Source organism: Cyrtonyx montezumae, unplaced genomic scaffold (assembly GCF_038088225.1).
Source record: "Cyrtonyx montezumae isolate F1298 unplaced genomic scaffold, pur_monq_1.0 scaffold_1, whole genome shotgun sequence".
Taxonomy (NCBI): Eukaryota; Metazoa; Chordata; class Aves; order Galliformes; family Odontophoridae; genus Cyrtonyx; species Cyrtonyx montezumae.
Window position 1 is genome coordinate 4,002,840 of NW_027071825.1, and position 22,718 is coordinate 4,025,557.

At 42.8% G+C, this 22,718-nt stretch overlaps 1 protein-coding gene across 1 annotated transcript; it reads left to right on the forward strand.

The window, feature by feature from the left end:
- Positions 1-6,835: 6,835 nt before the first annotated feature.
- On the forward strand, positions 6,836-21,216 carry C8B (complement C8 beta chain). The gene is made up of 12 exons (XM_065738362.1): positions 6,836-6,934; positions 8,150-8,288; positions 9,053-9,194; positions 9,860-10,001; positions 11,105-11,237; positions 11,849-12,046; positions 14,169-14,409; positions 15,635-15,763; positions 16,074-16,237; positions 17,874-18,027; positions 19,209-19,277; positions 20,606-21,216. The coding sequence occupies exons 1-12, from the start codon at positions 6,840-6,842 to the stop codon at positions 20,755-20,757; spliced, it is 1,758 nt and encodes a 585-aa protein (XP_065594434.1). The 5' UTR covers positions 6,836-6,839; the 3' UTR covers positions 20,758-21,216.
- The last annotated feature ends 1,502 nt before the right edge of the window (positions 21,217-22,718 follow it).

Below are 22,718 nucleotides of genomic sequence, written 5' to 3' on the forward strand. Positions count from 1 at the left end.
ACAGTAGAGAAGGTAGCAAGTTGCAGTGCTTGGGAGGTGTGGCAAACCCAGTTTGTGGTTCTCACATCACATACATTTTCTCACGTGCTTACAATAATGGGCTGAAGCTCAAGTGCATTTGCCGAAAGCAGTCAGCTTGTCAGCAACTAGTGAAATTAATGGGAACACATGATTTTATGGTGTAGCTTTTTCACACAGGCATACTCCACTTACGAGGAATCACATTTCATTGGCATTCCTTTATGATTCCAGAACCTCTGCATAGAAGTCATCAAGCTGTTTACACACAGAATGAAAGAGTTTAAAACTTCCATTTTTTTACATTTATGAAGCAGAAGTGCAGTGTTTGGGTTCATATGTTTAGCACATGATTTTCATAAAGAATCTATATATTTTTGCCCTACAGAGAATTGTTATACAGGTCAAATGTGTTTTCCTGATGTTCCTATGCAGTTACAGTATATTGAATTTAGTGGTTTAACACTAAAAAGAAAAAAAAAAAGAAAAAAAATGAAAAAAAAGAAAAATAAAAGAAAAAAAAAGAAAAAATAGAAAAAGTAAAAAAGGTTAAAGGAATTAAATGATTAATCTGTTTTTAGGGTTATTGTGCAGATTTTTTTTTTTTCAATTGACACATTAGGATTTGCATTTTTGTCATGGTTAAAATAGGCCTGGAGTTCTAAATATTTTGCTTTCCTTCATCTCTATGATAAGCTAAAAATGGTTTAGAAGGCAGAATAATACCTGAAGTGGCAATTGTTGATATGTACAACCAAATCTCACACCATGATTCCAGTTTTTTATTTTGAATTAGAGAAATTAGAGGAAAGTGCATTGCAGAATGTATGTGGGAGAAAATTTAGCTGTGAATAGACCTAATGAACCTGCAGAGAAGAGGACTTTTATCCCCATTCACAGTCGTTTGATGCATATCCCCTAGACATGTGCAAACAGTTTTGTAGCGAATCGTATTTTCCCATGAAAAGGAAGGTCAGTTTTCTAACTGGAAAAGGTGAAATAAAACCTGGTGGATTGAGTGTTTCAGGATTAAAAGCAGAGGTAAAGATGTTTCTGAAGGACATTTTAAGGCTATTTTCGTAATTTGCACGGTGGTGCTACTTACTTCCTCAGCAGCTCTATTTGGTTTTGTCCTCCATACAGAACCTAGAAGACAATTTTGACTCATCATAGACATTTGAGGTTCACTCTAGCTAGTGCATTTCCAGTTACGGGGTAAAATGTTGAAAGAAAAGAAGAGATTTTTGCCTCAGAGGATCCATTGGCATCGTGTTTGTAGGAAGCAGATCATTTCTGTAGTTCTTGCAGCAAACAGGTGCAGAGGGAACACAGCTGGAATTGTTGCGTTTCATGGGGGACAGCTGGGCCATCCCCGTGGACCACTGTCATGCCGTTACCAACACTGATGAATAAATCCTGAATTGTCATGCCATGCGGTTAGATCGTCTTTGTCATGACTGAGATGTTGAGTTGAGAGGAATGTGCGACCTCTGCACTGTACAAGTCTTGTAGATAACTCAGATATCCAGCTTGTGCAACTGTTGAATCCCTCGTCCTTCACTAGCACTAAATTTGTCACTTTAAATTTAAAAACCAGGGAATCCCACCAGCCATCCTGTTATCATCCCCCGTAGATTCTTGATCTTTACCTGTCATGAAAAGATATTTTGATAGATCGTAGTCATCCAAGTGTCTGACAAAACCTTTCATCTAATAACGTACTGGGCACCTTCTTTGCAAAAATGTTTACTCTGTGGTTCTCATTCATTTTTATTTCTGCATTCTGACACATATTTTTTTAATAAAGATGAGAAAGATAAAATGACTGTTGCAGTTACATTTCTAAACCTACTTTAACTTTACCTCAGATAATGAGCATTTGTTAACATATACGGACACATTATTTTTAACTTTATGTATAATGCATTCAGCAACAACAAACAACAAAAAACAAGTTTTTAGAAATTTTCCATTAATTTCTGTAACACACCATGTAATACTGTTATGAATAAAAACATTTTAAAAAGGCGTCATTTCAGAAAGTTTGTTTCATAGCTTTTGCTCTTCTGTGAAGATTCTGCTGTTTGTATAGCACATTGTGGATGTCTGTCATAGCCAATAGTTTTGACTACTTTTGGCTACTTAACATCTGGGACAGGAGAAAAAGAAGTGCTTCACTGTGGGTAATACCTAATCTCAAACAGCCCAGGTGTTGCTTCTCCTGAAGAGGTGAGGAATAATAATGTTTTTGCCAAGTAAGGCAAATGTGGAAGATTCCCCCTGAAATTTCAATGTGAAATATGTACAGAAGAAGAGGGAGAGCTGTAAGTATGCACATGTATTTTGTTGTAATTCTTCTCCTTGCTGCCCCATCCCTTTCTCATCTGCCCAAATTGTCCAACAGGTCATGCTGCAGCATTCATTACGAGCTACTGCTACCTAAGCAGAGCCGGAGTCTATTTGTATATAAAAATAGCCAACTCCAATGTAACGAGTTGAAGAAACGATCCCAATTTAACTGACGTTAATGAAGGTCATGATCTCCTGCAGTGATGAGAACTTATTTAGCAGTCGGTTTTCAGCATCAGCTTGTGGTTTTGCAGGAGCAAGGACTCAAATGGAACTCTTCTGCCCATGTCAGTGACTTCTGGGAAAGCAATTGTGTAGGCTGGGAACATGCAACCTGGAGTACACTGGATCGAAGGTGATGATTATTCCTTTTTCCTATTTCCATGTACTATTTCCTTTGTTGTTTCTTTTCTTTCTAAACAGCTTCTGTCCTGTCAGGTTCCTATTTATTAGTTTTCTGGCAAATACTGTCCTCAATCAGAAGAATATAATTTCAAAGCAGTGACAGGAGATGAAGGGAATGTCTGTTGTCAGTTGTGCTCCAGAGTTGTGGATTCGTTGTCTGCAATTTTCTCTCTAAGCCAACGTGGGAAACACACAGCAGTAAATGAACAAAACGGAATTCCATATAGCTACTACAAAGTGCATTTTTGGGGTGAATGTGTGAGTCTGAGCTGTCTGTTCCACTCAAGCATCAGTACTCTGTTACTACCACTGTCTGTATGTTGCATGCCATGTTAGTGGCCTCTAATTCTCTTCCTACATGGGAAACCAATGGGACTTGTACCCTGTTCCTGGCTCTGGCACTACTACAGAAGTCATCATTTGTAAGTTATTTTGTGAATTCTCTTAGGGTGAGGTCTTCCCCACGCTGGTCCTCTTGGATAGATTCACGTTTTAGGATCAGGCCTATCAAGAGCCTTTTTTGAATGCCAAAGATAAAGCATAGAGCTGGCGTGAGGAAGAAAAAAGGCTGATTTTTTTTTCCCTTTCTTCACTTGCTGTATCAAACTGAGAGGAAACCAAATTATACGTTTCAGCGTGACAGTGAAGAATATGGGGAGATATCCTGATACGATTTCCTGATTACTGTAATGTTGGCTGTCTCTTTCTAAAATGATCCTACAGGAGGCAGGAAATAGCAGGTCTATTAGTGAAACGATTGTCCAGCTATTAGTTTTTAGAGCTTTAAATAGTCTTATCTCAATGCACATATTTGCTATGTGGCTCATCTATCACCCCTAAAATGTTTTATCAGCACCTGAAAAATCTCTGTAAGAAGAATAGCTTCAAATGTTGCCCAATCAAGTGGCTTTCAGATATAGAGTTCCTTTTTTTTTTTAAAGGTCTTTTAAGACCTGATGCAATTTGCCAGCTTTTCAGTCCCATTTCATAGCTCCAGCAGCACCACTTATATAAATAGTCCTAAGCAGAATAGAATGGATATCACAATGGATTAAAAGAAAAACAGCTTAACAGACAGCAAATCAATGTCCATTCAGCCCCAGACATTTGTGAAAATAAAGGGTTATGAAGAATTATCGTCATGTACCCGAGGAGTAAAACTTCCATGGCATCACTGTGCTCCTTAAACAACAGATGGTTGATGGGGGCTTCAGAAGAGCTCTGTTTCAGAAGCATGTCATATTAGAAATAAGCAGATATTGTAAGCTGCCACGATTTATTGTGAATTTTGTACTATTTGGCATATTTAGATTAAGAGAATTTTTTCTTCAAACACAGAGTTTCTAGTTTTAGAGCAAGTTTGGGTGTGCGTTATCTTGAAATCTGATGGAGATGAGCTGGAGACAAGGGATGTGGGCTTGACAGTTTTTCTTTCACTGCCTACTTGATGCTGCCTTGCTGTCTTCACAAGACCCTAGAATTGGAGCTTTCAGTGTAGATGTACCTGTGACTAGTTCAGACTGAGTCACTGTTTTTAGACAGAAAAGGACAATAAACTTAACAAGGTGATTTGTTTATATCCAGGGCTTCTTGGATACCAGCTTCACTGCCAGAAAACAGCTGAGTTAGTAACAAAAATGGCAGTGCAACAAAGTCAGTAGTAAGTGAATACTGGAAGCATTCCTTCAGCTCTGTTGTTGGTAAACTTTGTCATGTATTTGCCTCCTTACGGTCCTCCCCATTAAAATCTGTGCAAGAGCCTCCTCTTAACATTGAATGTGCCAGCTGTGTTCTTCTGCAGGTGGGAATATATCGTGAGTTATGAAGCAGGAGTCAACAGGAGTGAAAAGATTTTCTAGGAGAAGTAGAAATAGAAGCTCTTTTTGACCACTAACTGCAGCATAAACAGCTTCTTGCTCCCATCTGACCTTTCCCACGGAGGGCCTTTCATCACCGATATGTTTCAGAGCTTTTCTTTGGGCAGAAAGCTGCCATTTAAAAAGGATTGCCTTTGGTGAAAGTGTATGGGTTTTATTTACAGGAGCGAGGGGTTACAAACTTACACTGGTGTTATGAACCCTGCAAAGGATACATGGCACTTGAGAGCTCAGTGTTCATGATGGACACTTATCGACTCTTCATTTTCAAATGTGATAAAACCCATGTTCAGTGACTTACAGCTCTGTGAGGGCTAAGTGCTTTGAGATTTAAAAAGCAGCTCAGCAGGCAGCCTGGCTATTACAGCCAGCGATGAGGACAGAACTGAATTGTGGAAAGAGGACATGGGCAGTGTTATAAGGCAACATTGCCCCACAGAACAATGGAGGTGGGAAACGAGTGTTGTTTTTCCTTCGTGAATTTGGAAGGTCTGATTGTGGCATTCAGTTTTCTTCGGAAAAAGAAAAAAATATGTTAACATACAGGAAATGTCTCCTTGATCTCTGCTGTGATTTTAACCTAACTCCTTTCTGCTAATTGAGGAACAGAAATGAGCAGCATGGTAGCAAGCAGGAGCAATCTCCATGCTCTGTGACACGTGGTTTGCAGTAAAATCTAGAGTGTGCTTTGTGCTTATGATCGTAGCTTCTCTTTTGCAATGTTGGATGTATGCTACATTTCTGAGCTAGCAAAGTCCTGTTAATGGGGAGGTCTTTCCTGTAAGTAAGCGTTGGTGAGGTTTTGTGTTGTTGTTTGTAAATTATTAACAGTTAAATCAATTGTGTCAAAGGTTAAGCTAGCGGTATCAGATAGGCACATCTTGCTTTAGTCTGGGGGCAAAGTCATGTAACACAAAAAATAAGTACAAAAAGGCAAACAAAGGGTTTTTTCCCACTCTCGGCCATCTTTCCTGCTAGTTCACTCTCCATTTGTGGAGATGAAAGGGTTGCTGGTCACTGACTACCTGTTCAGTAACACTGGATAGGAAACCTCAGCCTGCAGTGGAATCTTTCTGTTCTGATGAGCGTTCTACAGGGGATCAGTTAGCGTCCCTCTGTGTGTTAAATCATCATCTCCAGGTCACCAAACTAAAAGATGCAGCAGACGCTTGTTTGTCAGACTTGTTGCCATCTGTGAGGTTGGGGTGACACATTAAGAGGCGTCACACTTGTCCGGGTCATTACATAGAAGTTGGTTTTGAATTGTGTCAGTGAATGTGGTTGATTTTATATGCAGCATCCGTCATTCCCATAATGAGCAAATTCAAATGGATTTATTCCTTGTGTCACCAAAGCACTAAGCCTTGGCCCAGAGTGCTCAGTGCAGGACCGTCTCCTCAGGAACATCTGCTTTCCCAGAAAGCACGAGAAGATGAATTATTTTGTGCAGGCATGTGCAGACTGGGAGAGTCTTTCTGTCTCTAAGATGCTTGTGGTAGATTAAAACAAATGAGGACAATAAGAGGAAGGCATTTATGCCTCAAGAATCAAAGAGAGCCGTACTCAAAGTGAGAAGCAGCAGGGCTGAACACTGCCTCAACAGACGACTGAAGAAAAATTTGGGGAGCTTTTGACAATCCTCATGTGGAAGCACAGCTTAGTGAGTTCTCCAAGGCAGCCCTTGGTGAGTTCTGTGTCCTGGCTAGGTCACTGAAGTCAGTATCCCATCAAGCCTCTTCCTGTGGCCTTGGGACTTGGGACATTCAAAGGAAGGGCCCAAGTTTTAGTCTGAAAGAAAACTAAGCTGCAGGCAGAGGAACTCCCGGCCATCCTCTGAGAGACAACCCAGCGTGAAAAGCAGAAATGAATGCTTAATTCTGCAGGTTGTTCCTAGAGAGCTGACTTCATTTCCCTTATTGCTTCTTCCTTGGCAAGTCTTGAGTATTCTATTTCATTTGTTCAAATATTCATTTGTTCCTGCTTCCTGAAAGAAGTGCTAAAAATGAAAGTTTAAATTGCTTCTGGCCAGCTCCTTTGCCTGCAGAAAGCCATGCATTGACAATTACAAAGTTTACCTTGCACCTCTGCCAAGTGCTGGGTCATCTCCTCTTCACTGCCTGGAGGAATGAGCTGCTTTGTTTCCAAATCCTCCAGTACAGAACTGGTTTTGACCCACTGTTGGACGGTGGCATGATGACTGTGGCATGGATGGCATTTGCTCCGTGCCCCGTCAAACTGCTGCTGCTTTGTGCTGCACTCTGCTTCCTAAATGTTCATTGCTTCAGGTAAGTGAATATTTCCAATGAGATGTCCTTGGGGTGATGTGGTAAATAGTGAAAATCAGCACTAACAGTCTGCTTTTGCTTTGTGTGGGAATTAATTGCTGTCCTGAGCTATTTCTTTGTTTGTAATGAATAGCAAAAGCAGTGCTCTGAAGTGAGTGTAGTGCAGTGTGTCTGAATATGGATAAGTCATCTGATGAATTTGACAGGACAGATTGTCTTCTTGTAAGGTGAACTTGTACTTGCTATGTGCAACCTCCTAACGTGCAGGCTGCCCAACAGTGAGCTGGAAAGGAGGTATCATTGTCTTTAAGTATGTAAATGATAAAAATCTGGTTGTTACTTGCATCTTGCTCTTTCAGTTTAACAGTTTTTGCTCTTTCATAGGGCTGCGGTTGATCAGTGTCTAATATTTCCAATCTGACAAAATTATTTTCACTGTTCTCTGAACTTTGAGCTTTGATTTCGTGCATTGGTGAGCTGATAAGTTTTTGCAATTCCTTTATATAATTTTTAATATGCAGTGATGGAGCCCCTTATCAGGCACTATATCATGCTCAAAGCTTCAGGTGGAGGTATCCCTTGTGTTGGAGGAACTGGACCATGATGTTCGTCAAACGTGGCATGAAAGGAAACTTGCTGTCAATGGTTTACTCGAGCTCTCCCTCTTAGATAGGTGCTACAAAGAAGCATTTATCTGGGATGAGCATTTAATCAGAAATAGTCAATCTGGCTGAAAGATGAGGTAACATTTTGGCTATGGCATCACAGAAACTGTGGAGACAGCTCTTATAGTGGGGCAAGAATGGCTAGGGGAAGAGTGGAGGCTCAAAATTGGGGCTCATGTTAATTATGGGCATGAATGGGATTAATGGGTTAATGACTCTCTGTAGTGTATCAGCAACAGAGTCTAAGGCTAACGGTTTCACCCAGCTTGAGAAAAGATTGCCTGATTGGAAAGAGGAAGCCCTTAAGCCTAGCTGTCAAAAATGCAGAGTGCATGCAAGGCCTTTGGACTGTGACTGGTGCTTGTGGAGTACCTGGCCATGGAGCTGCATACAGTGGCCACTGTGCCAGCTTGTTTTCTAGAGCTCACACAGACTGAGATATGGCCCAGGCTGTTGGCATGTGGGTCATGTTTCTTGTGATGGTTTTAGAGTTTTGGGTGGCTAAGCTCGATGTTTCCTTACGCTGAAGCTCTCATGTTGTTGCACACAGCAGCAGAACAGAGTCCCTTGGGCTGATCAGCACCAGCAGCAGGCAGGCCCGGTCCGCACGCGACCTACCCCAGCCACGTGATTGTGTGCTCTCTGCTTGGTCCTCATGGAGCACGTGTGATCCCTGCCAGAGGAAAAGGGTGAGTGCCTGAGGAGCCCCATCCTCACTAATGGTCCCCTGTGGGACCCAGAGGCACGTGGTGCCTCTCAGGATTAAGATGCCTTTCTTTGTCTGCCAACGAGCTCTCCCTACCCAAGAAGCCACGTCAAACGAAGGTAATGACCCCAGGAGCATGAACATCAAAATCCCCATTGCTGGAGGGACCTCTGCTAATGAGCTGGAGATGCCATCCCCAGGCTTAACCAGGGATAACCGGTGATGTGGGCTGGGAAGAGCGAAGCTTCGTTTCAAAGAGTTAATCTCAAAAGCTGGGGGAAAAGATGGAGGGCTAACATATTGGATGGAGTAATTGACTGCTTCACAGCAGTGTTGTGGGCGGAAAAAATCCCTAATGATACAGAGGGCCAAGTAAATACACTGACAGAAAATAACAAGGGATGTTGTTACCAGTGCTAATTGAAAGAGAGGAGATGTAAGCGAATCCTTCCTCACTTCTTGCAAAAGCCCACACTATGCTGTCAGGCACATTTAAACAAACTGTCAGATAAAAGCAAACTTTCTGTCATCCCTTCCAATTCCCAATCCTTGCTTAGTAAAATTATAACTGTCCCAGATTAGAAATGTTTGAAATGAGGTACGTTACCAGCATAACTCTCTTCTACCTACACTTTTTAGTCATATTACTCTTAGATCTCCCCAGCACAACATTGCTTTTTTAACTAGGGGACCAAAAAATTCACCATTTCTGTGCACTTGAGTCAATATTTTTTTATTTCATCACAGTACAGATTTGCCCGCCTGGAACAACCTTCTCAGTTCAATGGAGAGCCGTGTGATTACTCTGACAACGAAAGTGAAGACTGCGTTACAAATAATCCTTGCAGAAATAAAGTCAGATGTGACGGTTTTGTGTGTGCAGTTACAGGTAAAAGTTTACTGAGGGAGTAATGATGGTATGTACGTGCTGTCTCTGACACCCCCGTGCTAAACTTTCTCCTTCCACAAGAGGTTGCTGGGCTGTGGGGTGTCAGAAGTTGGTCCCTGTCCATCCATTGCTGTTTTACATTTACATCAATGAGTTTGAGTGACTGTTTGGCAACGTCAGTCCATCTACAGCATGCATTTATAATCTCCAGGCAGAAACTAAAAACTAGTTAGTAAAATCTGGAGCTCTAGTGGATGTGATGGCAACAGCAAAACCTGTGCTGAGCATCCTTCCCCAAGATCAAAACAGGTTGTTCTGGTTGTCCACATAGCATTTCTCTCTAGCGCAAACTTTTTATCTTGTAAAATATTCTATCCATTTTTTTTTATGCTTTACCTTAGGGTTGCCCTTGTTGGGTTGCTTTTTTTTTCCAAGTCATTGTAAGATTTTGAAAACTTTGAGCAAAATTGACCAAATGGAGTATGGTGATGAGAAATCTGAGGTTTTTCATTCAGATAGAGAGGAAATATTTCCCAGTTAGTCTTAAACCGTGTGTTACATTATTTTGTTATATTTTATATCTAAACTCTGTGTTAGGGGACTGTGACTTTGCAGTAAGCAGGATAATAAATAGTTTTCTGGGTAATTTACCCATTGGATCCTAGGGAGATGCATTGCACGGAGGCTGCTTTGTAATGGAGATGATGACTGTGGAGACCAGTCAGATGAAAAAAACTGCAAAAAAGTGTTTAAAAAATGCGACCAGAAGATGGAGCAGTACTGGGGGATAGAGAATCTGGCAAGAGGGTAAGTTGGTGATCTTTATGAGATATTTTCTTACTGAAGGGTAATGGCTTCAGAAGTAGACGTGGAACAGAAGAAAGCTGTAGCAATTGCTGTATCCAGGAGTTCCAGTCAGACCACCTCTGGGGTTTTGATCCATGGCCTAGTGGGAAATCCTATTGAATCCATGAGTCTTTCCAGGAGAGCCTTGTATTGCCAAAATGTGTGTATGAAGAGGAAGGTGCGAGCTCCAAACACTTATGTCTCAGTTAAGAACTCATGGGAGCGATTCAATCTTCCAATTATTTTGCAAGAGTGATTTCAACCAGCATGTTGTATTGCCTAAGTCTGTGCTTGCCTACAGATTTGTGTTTTTGCACTTCGTTTTGGTTTTGGTGGGTGAAGATGTCATGGATTTCTTCCATGGAACTGGGAGGTGGTGGAACTTTTGTCCTTTGCCTGAGTGGGTTAGGGTTACAAACCCCAACTTGGTGGGGATTCAGATCTGTGTCTGGATTGATCCAGCTTTAACTGGCTAAGACCTTGGCAATATCTGTAATATCATACTGTGTGAAAAGAGTCTTCATGCTCTGCAAGAAAAAAATGCTTTTTACTTAAAAAAAAAAAAAAGAAATCATACTGTAGGAAAAAATGATAATTTCCTACTTACTCTCAGGAGGATTGGCTGCTGTGCATGTCACTGCTAATGCTTTGTACTTCTGAGTTTAATAAAAATTAAAAATAATGTTGGACAATTACAGGAACATGCTTCTCATCTCTTTGAAGCTCTAGTTGCTCAGTAATTTGCTTTTAGTGGACTGCCCTCCTTTTCAGTTTGTTCTAAAATCAGAGTTAATATTTTACAGCTTCAGTGTCATTACCATGCAAGTCTCTCTCCCCAAAACAAGAGGAGGCAGATCTAGCAGAGGCCTTACTTGTTAGGCTTTCAGTTTTTCTCTGGAGGAATTGTGTTGATCGGGCAGAACTTTCTACTGGGGTTTCAGAATAAGGAATTTTGTGACAAAGAACCATCATCCAAAGCAAAAAAACCTTGTCTTCCTTATCCATTTGCTGTGTACCCCTAAATCAGTCATAAACAATGTTTTGCTGTTATGCTTCACATGCAGGTTAAATATCATCACAAAAAACTTGGAAGGATTAGTTCTTGATCACAGGTACTATGCTGGGGGATGTTCTCCCCATTACATTGCGGACGTGAGATTCAGAAAACCGTACAATGTAGAAAGCTATACACCAGAGGTATGTGCCAGATCCTTCTGTAGATAAACATACGAATATTCCAATAGATTTGCTGCAGAATACTGATACAGCTTCAGTACTAAACGGTTTTATAAAGAATTACAAAACTCCTGAGATCAAATGGGACAAGGATGAGTTTACACCAACTTGCAGAGTATTTTCATACCGCATGCACGAGATGGACATGGAGCAGTGCCCATATATTAAGATCCGCATGCACTGAATGGATTGCAAAGTTCCCATGGACCTTCCTATTAGAAAATCTGAGCCTGATATTTTTGAGTGCTGTCTATTAGGAAACAAATTCCTCTAAGGGTTTCTGCTCTCATTTATGCCCATGTTTCACCTTCTTTGCATAACATTGACATATTAAGTAGTAGCCTCAGATCCTCACAGTATGGAGGAGAGGGTAGCTTTCCTAGTGCTGTAAGTCATCTATTCTTGAAGTAGTAGTGTTATAATAATAGTGCTTTGCAATTATACAAGGCTTTTCATCTTCAAAGTGCAAGCATTAATTCACAAGTGTGTTTGTAGCTGCTCTCCCTTTCCGTGCTTCAGGTATAATTTCGCTGTGCAGAAAATAAAATGTATTGTTTTTGCTTTCTGTTTAGACCAAAGGCAAATATGAATTTACAATGACTGAATATGACTCCTACTCACATTATGAAAGCAGTGTCCTGAAGGCAGAATCTTCGCAGTCGAGCATCAGCGTTGGTATAACCATACCTGGTCTGTTTGAAATTGGTTACAGTAATAACGACAACAGGTTCAAGAAGTTCATTCAGAGGATGAAAAGATTTTCTTCAACAGTAAGCCCTGCTCCACTTAATGCTCTGCTAACACATTTTCTGTATTTGCGTGTGTATTGATTTCATCCCCACCGTCAGGTCAGCAGCCACGACCACGATAAATGAAGTCTTTCCCTCTGATTGGATTTTGCAGTTTTTATTGGTCAGATGTTTACTAAGGCCACAACGCCTTGGTTTATGTTTGCAGCACCCAGGAGCTGCACAGATCTGCCTGGAATCAGGCTGCCTAACCCTTACAGTCAGCCACAGTCGCATGCAGTCAGTGATGGGCATTCCACATTTGGGTGTTTGTAGCAAAATCACAAAAAAAAGGAAAATAAGCAGGTGCAAAGTGCAGACATCCTCCCCTCCCTACAGCAATCTCACTAGTCAGTGCAGACGTGGGATTGCAAGCAGAGTTTCCATGCTGCACACCAGGAGTAGGATGCTCCACATGTTGACTCTTCAGCCATTAAAAAGTTCATACCACATCAACCCCACAGCTCACAAACCAACAATCACAGTTTTTTGTTTCGCCTATTTGGGTATTTTTCTTTCACCAAAAGAGTGTAAACCAGGATGCTGATGACAGCATGCATAGATGATGTCTGCAGCACTGGTACTGATTGGGTGATAGGAGATAGATGGCTGCAACCAACATGAGATTCTGCACAGATAAAACTGTAGTTCAGCTACTGAACCCTGGAGTGCAGAGTTCCCCTGTCCTGCAGTGAATTACACTGAGTAACAGGGTGATGCACCTGTAAGTCCAGACATCAGCCAGTGAGTGGACAGCTGCCCAGTGCCATCTCACATGTGAAAGGCTGTTCCTGTTTTAGGTGGGTTCAGCAAGTCAGGAGCTGTCATTTGGGTAAAGGATAATTCAAGCAGCAAAGCTGCACTATTCTACCGTAGGGCAGCCTTGACAATAACATGGAATGAAAACTGCTGGCAGGCCTTCTGTGAGCTTAACTATAGACTAACACATGCCATTTGACTTCAGTTGATGTGATCTATCTGCTGAATACATCACTCACCAGATGAGGACACACAGAGTACAAAATGAGGATGGCACCGTCACTTCCAGTCTCATCTTCGGAGATGTGGTCACAGCTGTGATCAGATGCACACTTTAAGCTGACTGGAGATGCTTTAATCTCTAACTCCTAGGGCTGTTTTATGAGATTCATTCAGAGCTAGAGTGCAAACATCATTTGATTTCTTCTTTTCATCTGTTATTGCTGTAAACAAACCTAGCTCTTGTCAGTGGTTTAATAGTACTGCTGATGTACGTGCCTCCCCTCAGCATACAGTGTTTGCAGCAGAGGCAGAGCATTCCTTGTTGCTATTAAACTTGCACTTGCTTCCTGCCAAGTGACATTTCCCATGACAAGATCAGAGCTGTATGAAAAGCATTTGTAACAGATATCCAGAAAGAAACCCAATGCTAAGTCTTGGTTTTATTATTTAAGCTATAGTGTTTGATATTGAAATGCCCTTGATGTGTTTGTCCTGCTGGCCCCAACAACTGGGCACAAAATCATTGGGGAATGACAGAACACTTTTTTAACAGAAAGGGGAGATGTAATATATGCCCACACATACATATTTTTATTAATACCCATAAATACGTGTGCATGCAAGTGAGTGTGTCTTCCTCTTCCCATGGAGTTTTGGTAATGGCATAGTCCATGGACTGGAAGTATTAACTTGTATCACCCAGAAAGCTACTGACCCATCTGTAAATCATTTTGATTTCAGCTGTCCCAGCTTCTTGAAGGGAGTGCTTGTGAGAGCTAAGGTGCTCAGTGTCAGTAGAGGCAGACCACTCTGTTGGGATGTGTCCCTGCCTCCTGGCTTTGCCAGGTCAGTCCCTTCCCCATGTCACAGCTGAGTGCTTGAGCCACCATCTAACCTGTCGTGGATGTCTCTCCTCCTTTCTCCAGTACTAGTCAGGATTCTGATTTTCAGAAACGTTACTACTAGAAAGTTTCTTTTTTACTGAATGAAAATATTTCCAGATGCAAATTATTAAATTGATAAATCTCTTCCAGCTTAACTGTTTAATGGCAAATACACGCATTGTAGAGCGAATGACATCTCTCCTGTCTGCATTCTCTTGTGTTTCTTGCATGTCACGTAGTCCAGCAAATTCCTCCACGCCCGTTCTGAGCTGACTGTGGCTGCTTATAAGCTGAAGACCCGAGCCCTGATGCTGCATTATGAGTTTCTGCAGAGACTCCATCAGCTCCCCTTGGAATACAGCTATGGGGAGTACAGAGAGCTGTACCGAGACTACGGGACGCATTACATCACTGAGGCCACTGTTGGTGGCATCTATGAGTATACTTTAGTCCTGAACAGCAATGAGCTCCAGAAGGCTGGTATGTGCATCTGATGCTTGTGAAAGGCTTCAGAGCCACACCCAGGTTTTCAGTGGGAAACCCCTCAGGGTCCACTCAGAGATGGTTCAGATCTGAGGAGAGATTGTGCAAGAAGGAGCCAACAGCATCTCCAAGAAAACCCATATAGGGAATAGGGGATTAAAAGTGTTTCATGGCAGTGAGTGAAGCACTGCTTTTCAAAGCATGCTCAGCATCACGGGCTCCATCTAGCTCTCAAGTTGTAGATGCTGCCAGTTCACAGAAAGAGCCCTGTGGCAAGTGTTTCAGAATACACGTTTTGGGGGCTGACACGATGTTGAGATGAATGAGAGTCATGTAGCTTAATACGTCTGCTAGCTTTGAAACCTTTGCTTAAGTTCTTTTTCCATTGCCTTTCAAATGATGGTTCTGAAACACCTTTAGCCTCGAGAGCTTTTGCAGCATATGTAAGAAACAGTAAATAATTTGCTGTGTGACTCTTGTGCCTGACATTGCTCTTGCTCTTTGACTCTGGCTTCCTATTTTTTTTTGCAAGAAATGATGATTGTTGTGCAGGATAGGGAGAGCTGCGTGACATTAATCAATAGCCACGCTCTCTTATTTATTCATTGGCATGGAAGTGAGGAACTGCCTTCATTGTCTATTTGTGAAAGCTTTTAATGGACTGCAGTGTGCAACACTCAGTCTGTTTGCTCTTCTGCTGGCTTGGAGGTTGCTGGCTTTTGCTGTGGGCAGACATGTCCCAGAGGGACAGACTTTAGGGTCAGAATTCACATGGAGAAACTTCCATGTAAAAATTAAGGCTTTTCTGACAGTAAAGAATTGGAGACATGAGCTAGCAAATGGGGAGAAAAGCTACTTGTATTAGCCCTAGCAAGCCTGACTCCTGATGGTGGGGATGGGTGGGACATAGCCCTTTGGCACAGATGTTTTAAGGCACAGATCAGACTCTCTCCTGTTTCTGCTCCACATAGCCCAGTGCAGCTGAGCTGCTTGTTATGCCCTTCTCCTTTCAGCATCCACCTGGCATTTGCACCTTGTTTTAGAGTTCTGTGAAACATGGACTGCCTTTCATGCAGATTTGCTAATTATCCCAAATGAGGCATCATCTCATCTTTTTTTCCCCTTGCATTTTTTTTTTCAACTTTTATTTTCTGCTTATAAGGACATTAAAAGAATAGAATGCTTCATTGAAATGCTGCAATGTTTTTGTTGTGTGTTTAAGGTTTTTCTATGAGTGACGTCCAGAAATGTGCACAGCATAGCTTTAAAATCAGTGGAACTATTAAAGAAGTCTCTCTGGTTCTTGGCATAAATGTAGAAGGCTGTAAATCCCTTTTAAAGGAGATTGGAGGTAAGTGTAACTCTTGTATGATTTCATTTTTAATCAATGTCATAGTGAAAAGAACATTTTATTATGTTATATGGTGGAAGGATTTCCTCCCTGGTGGTAGAGAGGAGCTTTGGGAAGTGGAAGAACCTGCAGGTATTGTTGCTGCCTGATGGAGGGATGGAGTTGGGAGAAGAGGATGGGAGTATTGCTACAAGGGAGCAGGAGGGGCACGGGATGTGCAGTGTAGGAGGCCAGGCACCAGGTATGAAGCATCTGTGGCCTTTCTCCTTTTTCCTCTCAGTGGCTACTCCCTGAATGCATTTTCTTGCAGACAGAACCTCCAAAAAGCAATATGTGGAAGACTTCCTTGCCCTTGTTCGTGGGGGAGCAAGTGAACACATTACGGCGTTGGCTAACAAAGGCCTGCCAACAGCTGCACTGATGCAGGAGTGGGGAGATGCTGTGCAATACAACCCTGAGATCATAAAGTTGAAGGTACTGTGTTCAGCCTCGCTTAGCACGGTGCCTTCAAGAAAAGCATGTTTAGATAAATGAGATATTTATATTTTTGGTGATGGGACTATGACTACTAATGGGACTGCATTGGCATCGTTGCTCTGAGAAAGAGTGCCCAGAACGTCAAAACTGCAATGCATTAGAAAGGGCAATGCTGTCGAAGGTGAATGAAGTAAACAGCTTTTCATCCTTCAAACTTGCCTGTGCCAGAGTGATATGCTTACTGCCTACCCAGCAGGCCATCCACTTTCTGCTTTATCAGTATATCACTTATTTGAAGTATGACTGGCAACGTATACTCTATAAGGACTTCTTTTTCTTGAAATTTGAACAGTAACTGGGAGATGTTCTGGTCCCTGTCTGGTGCATGTTGCAGTGGGTTTGCCTTTCCCAAGCCCCTGGTGTCCTGTGGGTCAACCTTCCAGAAAGGTGCTAGGAAGTCTCCCAGAAGGAGAAAATGTAAATGCCATGCTCCACATTGAGCAGAAAGTTCTCCCACAACAAATTGTGATGACTTTGCCTTGCGTGGCATCAGTGGCCAGGCTGCCTGGTGAAACCCAGATGGAGGTAATTTAATTTGGTATCTCTAAGCCTTCATTTACATACTGGTATCCCTGTGGGGCTCTGAGATCAAAAATATCAGCAGACTGTGACTAAATGTCAGCCCGGGAATGCTTAGTTAGGGAAAACTAAAGCAAAACAGTTCATAAATCATCTGCTGAAAGGCCCTGGCAGGTCACTCTCAGTGTATTTCCGTGTTTGTATGAGCTGAAGTCCAAAAGCAAAGTATGGATCACAGATAATTGATGAGGAGGGAACGTACAGCACCAGGAGATGAGCATTCATTACTGATGTTTCTCCTGTTTCTAGTAGCTTGAGGCTGTAATAGCAGCTCAGGGATTGTTCATGCTTTTGCTGCATGGCAGGGGCAGGTATCCCCATAGCAGGGCTGGGAATTTGGGATGGGTGAGAGAGTGGATGACTGCCAGTTTGTAGGGCACACTTGAACTTTTCTTTGCTCTCTGAAAAAGAAATGAGCAGGCCAAAGTCTCCTTGGTTCCTTCAGCTGTGCATCCCATATCCTTTACCACCGGTCCCATCTGCAGTGGCTGTATTTGGAGATGACAATTCTCTCTTTTTTGAAGGCTGTGAGGCCCTTATTTTGGCTTCATAAAGAGATAAGTCAGCCTTGAAATGCAGATGTGCTTATACTGAAAGTGCAAACACAAATGCCTGAATCTCTGGGTGGTTTGGGGGGATCCTTTTTAACCTGGAGTGAGGGAAAGTCGTCTCGATCAAATTAACAAAATATCAATATCAGGAAAATAGTAAGAAAGCATTTAATGAAGCTGTGAAACTTTCCAGCCAGCTATGGGGCTTTTGAATCTCCTGCATTTGCAGTTTCACTGGCATTGAAAACCAAGAGGAGGACCCCTGCAAGTATTCCTGATCGTGCTGCCATGCTGTTTGCTGGGTTTAAAGAAATACTAATGGGAAGTCTGGGGCATGTAGCACAAGGCCCTCATTTCCCTTGCCAGCCATGCTCCCACAGAGCTGTGACATGCTTGCACCATCCTGAACACTGTGTTGAGTGCTGCTTCTTCCATCCCTTTAGGTACAGCCGCTGTATCAGCTGGTGACTCCAGCTGACTTCGCTAATGCGTTGACAATAAAAGAAAATCTGCGCCGGGCTCTTGATGAGTTTCAGCTGGAGACCAATTCCTGTCGCTGTGCTCCGTGCCAGGGCAATGGGATCCCAGTTTTGAAAGGTAGGAGGGTGTCACACTGCTTCTCTAGCAGCAGTGAGCATGGAATCAGTGGGGAGGAAGGAGGCTGAGCGAGTCATCAGCTCTTCAGTTGTTCCTGACGTTTCTTTTCCAGGTAATAGAAAAATAGGTTTTAAGAGGGTCATAGAAATGCAGAACGTTTTGGGTTGGAAGGGGCCTTGAAGGTCATCTCATTCCAGCCCCCCTGCTATAGACAGGGACACCTCCCTCTAGGTGGCCCCTATTTGTAGAATGCTGCTGTGTAGTCAACGCAGTAGGTCACAGGATGCACCTTTCTAATGGGAGTGTTTATCAGCTCCATAGAAAATTTTGCTCCCATCTCAGTAAAGTACTTGACAAAAACAACTCAGTGTCTCCTCCTTTGCTTTTAAGTTTGCTTCCACCATCCCAGAGAAGTGACTACTGTCTCAGCATTAATTAGTGCTTGTTGAAGTTATTTGAAGGTGAAAAGCATCATGTAAGTGCCAAGCACAGTTAACACCATCTCCTCCCCCCATTTTTAATAGAAGCTGTCCTCGTTTGTAAGCAGGCTGTGATTTAAAAGTGAAGGGGGAAAGTAATCAAATGGAATGAAAACGGCTGCCTAAACAGAGATATGTGATGTGATGAGGGCTTCTAACTGAGGGACCATTTTTTCAAGTCCCTAATTCCAGTCTGCATCTGCAAAAGAATCGTTATCATCTAAATGTGTCTAAGGCAAAACGATTGCCTCAGGTACCAGCGAGCTGATTGTAGCACTTAAAGATTCATCTCATAATTACCCTTGGTTCAATAACTTCTCGGGATCAGGATCAGTTCGTGTGAGATCTTCTGAACGAGAGGCTTTTAATGACCATTATTTTCTCAAGTGGGAGCTCTCCTCCAGTCCTGAAAGGTCTGAGTGGGGTTAGGCAGGTGTTCCCTCTGCACAGTTTGCTCCTATCTGACCCTGCCATAAAATCTGTCTGTAGAGGGGCAGGGGACTTGCTGGGGAGGTAAGTGGGGCAGCAGTGTAGTTCCATTTCTCTGCTTTATCGCTGTTTTATACTTTCCCCACCAGAGAAGCCTGCCAACGTGATTTCACCCTCTATCCCTTCCCTTGCAGCACCCAAAAGGAACAGGTGTCTACAGGGAAATGTGACATAACTGAAGTCTATAACCCCACCATCTCTGCTCGCTTTCAGGGACTCAGTGTGAGTGCATCTGTCCCCTCAGCCACCGTGGCACTGCCTGCGAGACCCCCAGCAGGACAGGTGAGTGGGACCCTCAGGGCTGTGGGGCAGTGCCTGTGCTGCTGACCCCACTCCATCCAGCCCAGGGCATGGGAATAGGATCCCTCCAAGGGGACAAACACTCTTTGCCTGCATACTTTTATATTTCTCTGCATGCACACAAGGTTGACTTCACTTGTGCAGTTTAAAGCTGCATAAACCCACTCTGCGCTCATATCAAAATACGAACTCCTGCCTAATTTACAATCTACCTCAGGTCTCCTCCAGCAGTTCAATTTCCCAAGTTCTTCCCTTTGATACAGCCCATATGTTGCAAACTGTTTTTCTTTAGATACGTTGCCATATGTTTTAATCTTAAAATCTTATTATGTTGTTTTGAAGCCTTCTTGGTCACTCTGTATCAGCGCTGTCTCCTGACTGATGTTCTAACTCCTTCTAGTTTAGGACGACCTGTGAATTTAATCATTTTGTTTACTTCTTCCAGCTCATTAATCTAGATGCTAAATAATACTGGATCTCAGGCAGCCAGAGCTCTGGCATCATCCCACACTTTGCTGCACTGCATTTATCACCGCTCTTTGTTTACAGTCTTTTATCCAGTTCTCATTCTGCATGACTGTGTCCTACCAAAGCCAGGCTGAAATACATTGTAAGCCAAGATTTCACCAAGCAAAGGGTCAGTTTTGGAGGTGTTTCTAAGCCGGTCTGTTCAACCTTAAACTGTGGAGTCGTTTACACCTTGTTCCGGTTTGCTTAGCACACGTGTAATCGCATCTGACTCTTCCAGAGACTCACATCCATCCACTTGTCAGCATAAAACTTCCCTGCTCGATCCCCTTTCCTTCTTTTCTGTGTTGCTCCTGTGTTTGGCTCTGTGGTTCTCAGGATTTTGAATTTCTGTCACTCACATGCTCAGGGTCCAGAAGAAGACATTGTAATAGGAAAAGCAGTGGGTAGAAAGCTGAATATTCAAGCTGTTGTTCACTGAAGGAGAACGTGCTGACATTATCCCTAACACCTCAAAATGTGGCTGACATGAGTTCAGTTGCTCTTTTCCTTAGTTAGGGTTGGATTAGGTCAGAGAGAGAAACACACTATAACCAAAAATAAATCTGATTGATAGATTTTTCTTGTCCTTGACATGCAAAATGTAGTTTGAACAAACACCAGAAATGCTGAACAGAATTAAAAATCTTAAAACTATTGCTAACTGTTAATGACTCGAGTGTGTTGGTGCTGGTATGGACGGTGCAGAGCTGTTTGTATTTAAATACGATTCATGGAAGCTGACAGCTCTCCCCATGGAAAGAGCTGCTTTATTCTGACAGTCCTTGGTTTTTATTTTCCAGATGCTGCTATTAATGGAAACTGGGGTTGCTGGGCCAGCTGGTCTCCGTGCTCAGGAGGTCAACGAACGAGGAGGCGGCAATGCAACAACCCCGCACCACAGAACGGTGGCTCATCGTGTTCGGGTCCAGATGCTGAAACAGTCACTTGCTAGAGGGAACATCATTAAGAACTCAGTGTACACACAGTGACCAGCTTGCAAACTGAGTGGGAAGGTGTTACCTGACTGGCTTGCTAAGTTGGCTTTACTCTGCTCGTGGGTCTCGTGGCAGTGCATTGCGGTTGGGGAAATTTCAGAAGGCATCGGTAGCATCACAGCTTTGGGCATGCTTTGCAGTGTCCCGTGCTCTGATTGTGCTTACTGTTCTTAATAGTCTTCTGTAGCTCTATGGCAGTGAGACAATAGGGACAAGCTGTATCTCCTGCCTTATTTGGTAGGAAGAGATCGTTGCGTGATTTTAAGTTCTGCTGTTTTATTTTTGAAGGTTCCTTTGAGATAAGAAAAGACTGTTTGATCTTAGGTGCACCAGAATATGAGCTATATGCAGCTTTTAAGAAGACAGCTGTGTCACGTGGAGTGAAATACTGTGTATTAAAATCTAAATCTCAATGAGCACGATAGTATCTAGCGTGACATTTAAAGCCACTACCCCAGTTTCCCTATTTATGGTATTTAACTTAAATTGTCTGTCATATTAGAAGTTGTTTGAAGGAGTGAAAACCAAATTGTGAAGCACAGCCTGGTGACATCAAGGCATTGTTATGCAACTGCACAGCAGTTGTACTCATAATGCAGAGACAAGTTTCCTCCTGAGCATTCAGAAATAGAACAGGCACACTGAGTGCACCCTGATACACTCAGATACTCCTTCCTTGGAGAGGTCGGGGAAGGACAGAGGCATGGGACAGGCAATGGGAAAGCAGCTGCTCCTTCTGCTGCTGCCTGGGGCTTTGGGAAGGCGGCAGAGATGACTTCTTACAGGTTAGGTCATCAAAGATGGAGAAAGTTTGCTATGAAATGAGAAACAAAGCAAAATGCATGATTTGCCCATTGTTACCATCCCTAAAGCCACGTGTCACAATCCAGGTCCTATGAAAGAGGCACTTGTGTCTCTGTGCACTGCTCTGTGACTCAACTGAAAGTGAACAATCCAGGGACTTTCCTCCTGCAGCTTTTTGGTATTGATTTTTACACAGACATTTGGTGGGGCACGCTAGAAAATAACTAGAAAGCTTTGCTTTGGGAAAATGGTGCAACCAGTGCAAAGTTATTTGTGAGTGTTGTGAGTCTTGTAACATCATCAAGGTCAAACGCTCTTAGGAAGGCTTTTAAGGATTCTGGTGATGATGGGTTGATATCACTGGTTTCTCTTCTTTCAGACTGATGTTGTCTAAATGCAATTCTTGTAAGAACATCTCAGGCTCTCTGACATCTGAACAATGGAACATGCATTTAGTTTTAGCCCTCATGCCGCCTCCACACTTATCAACAAGGTTTGTGTGACAGCTTTAAGAAAGGAAGAGCACATTGCGTATGTGCATGTGTAAAAGCAGCTTGCTCTTTACTCATAATGGGCTACATATGTAATTGAGCTGCCAACCCACAACATTTCCATCTTCCACCGTGGAACTCTTATGCCTTTTGTGTGGTAGGAATTTGCCAAGTGGCTCACTCAGGGGCATGGTCAAAGAGGTCACTGCTGATACTATCTGCATTTTTCTTCGTGGTTTCTTAAAGGGGCACTGTGGAAGCTGTGCAACAGAGAAGCCCAGTCACCAGCTTGCATTGGTTCATGGGTACCTACCTGTGAGAGTATGCACTGCAGTGCTGCTGCTTGATCTTATCTGATTGAGGAACCTTCTCAGATAAGTAGAGTGGCTTTTGTAAATGTGACCCGCCTTCCTGATCCTCACAGAGGATTGAGCACTCTGACATGTGGTCACGGTGCATCTATCCACTGCTGCTGCAAGTGGAGCCCAATACAGCAACCCAAAGCCTGTCCCCTATCAGGAAAGATCAGATATTTTTAAGTGGTAATGCCTGAGTTTGTATATTTGGATTTGGGTTGGGGTTTTTGGAGGAAGAAAGGTTTGGCAGTCTTCAAGACAAGCAGG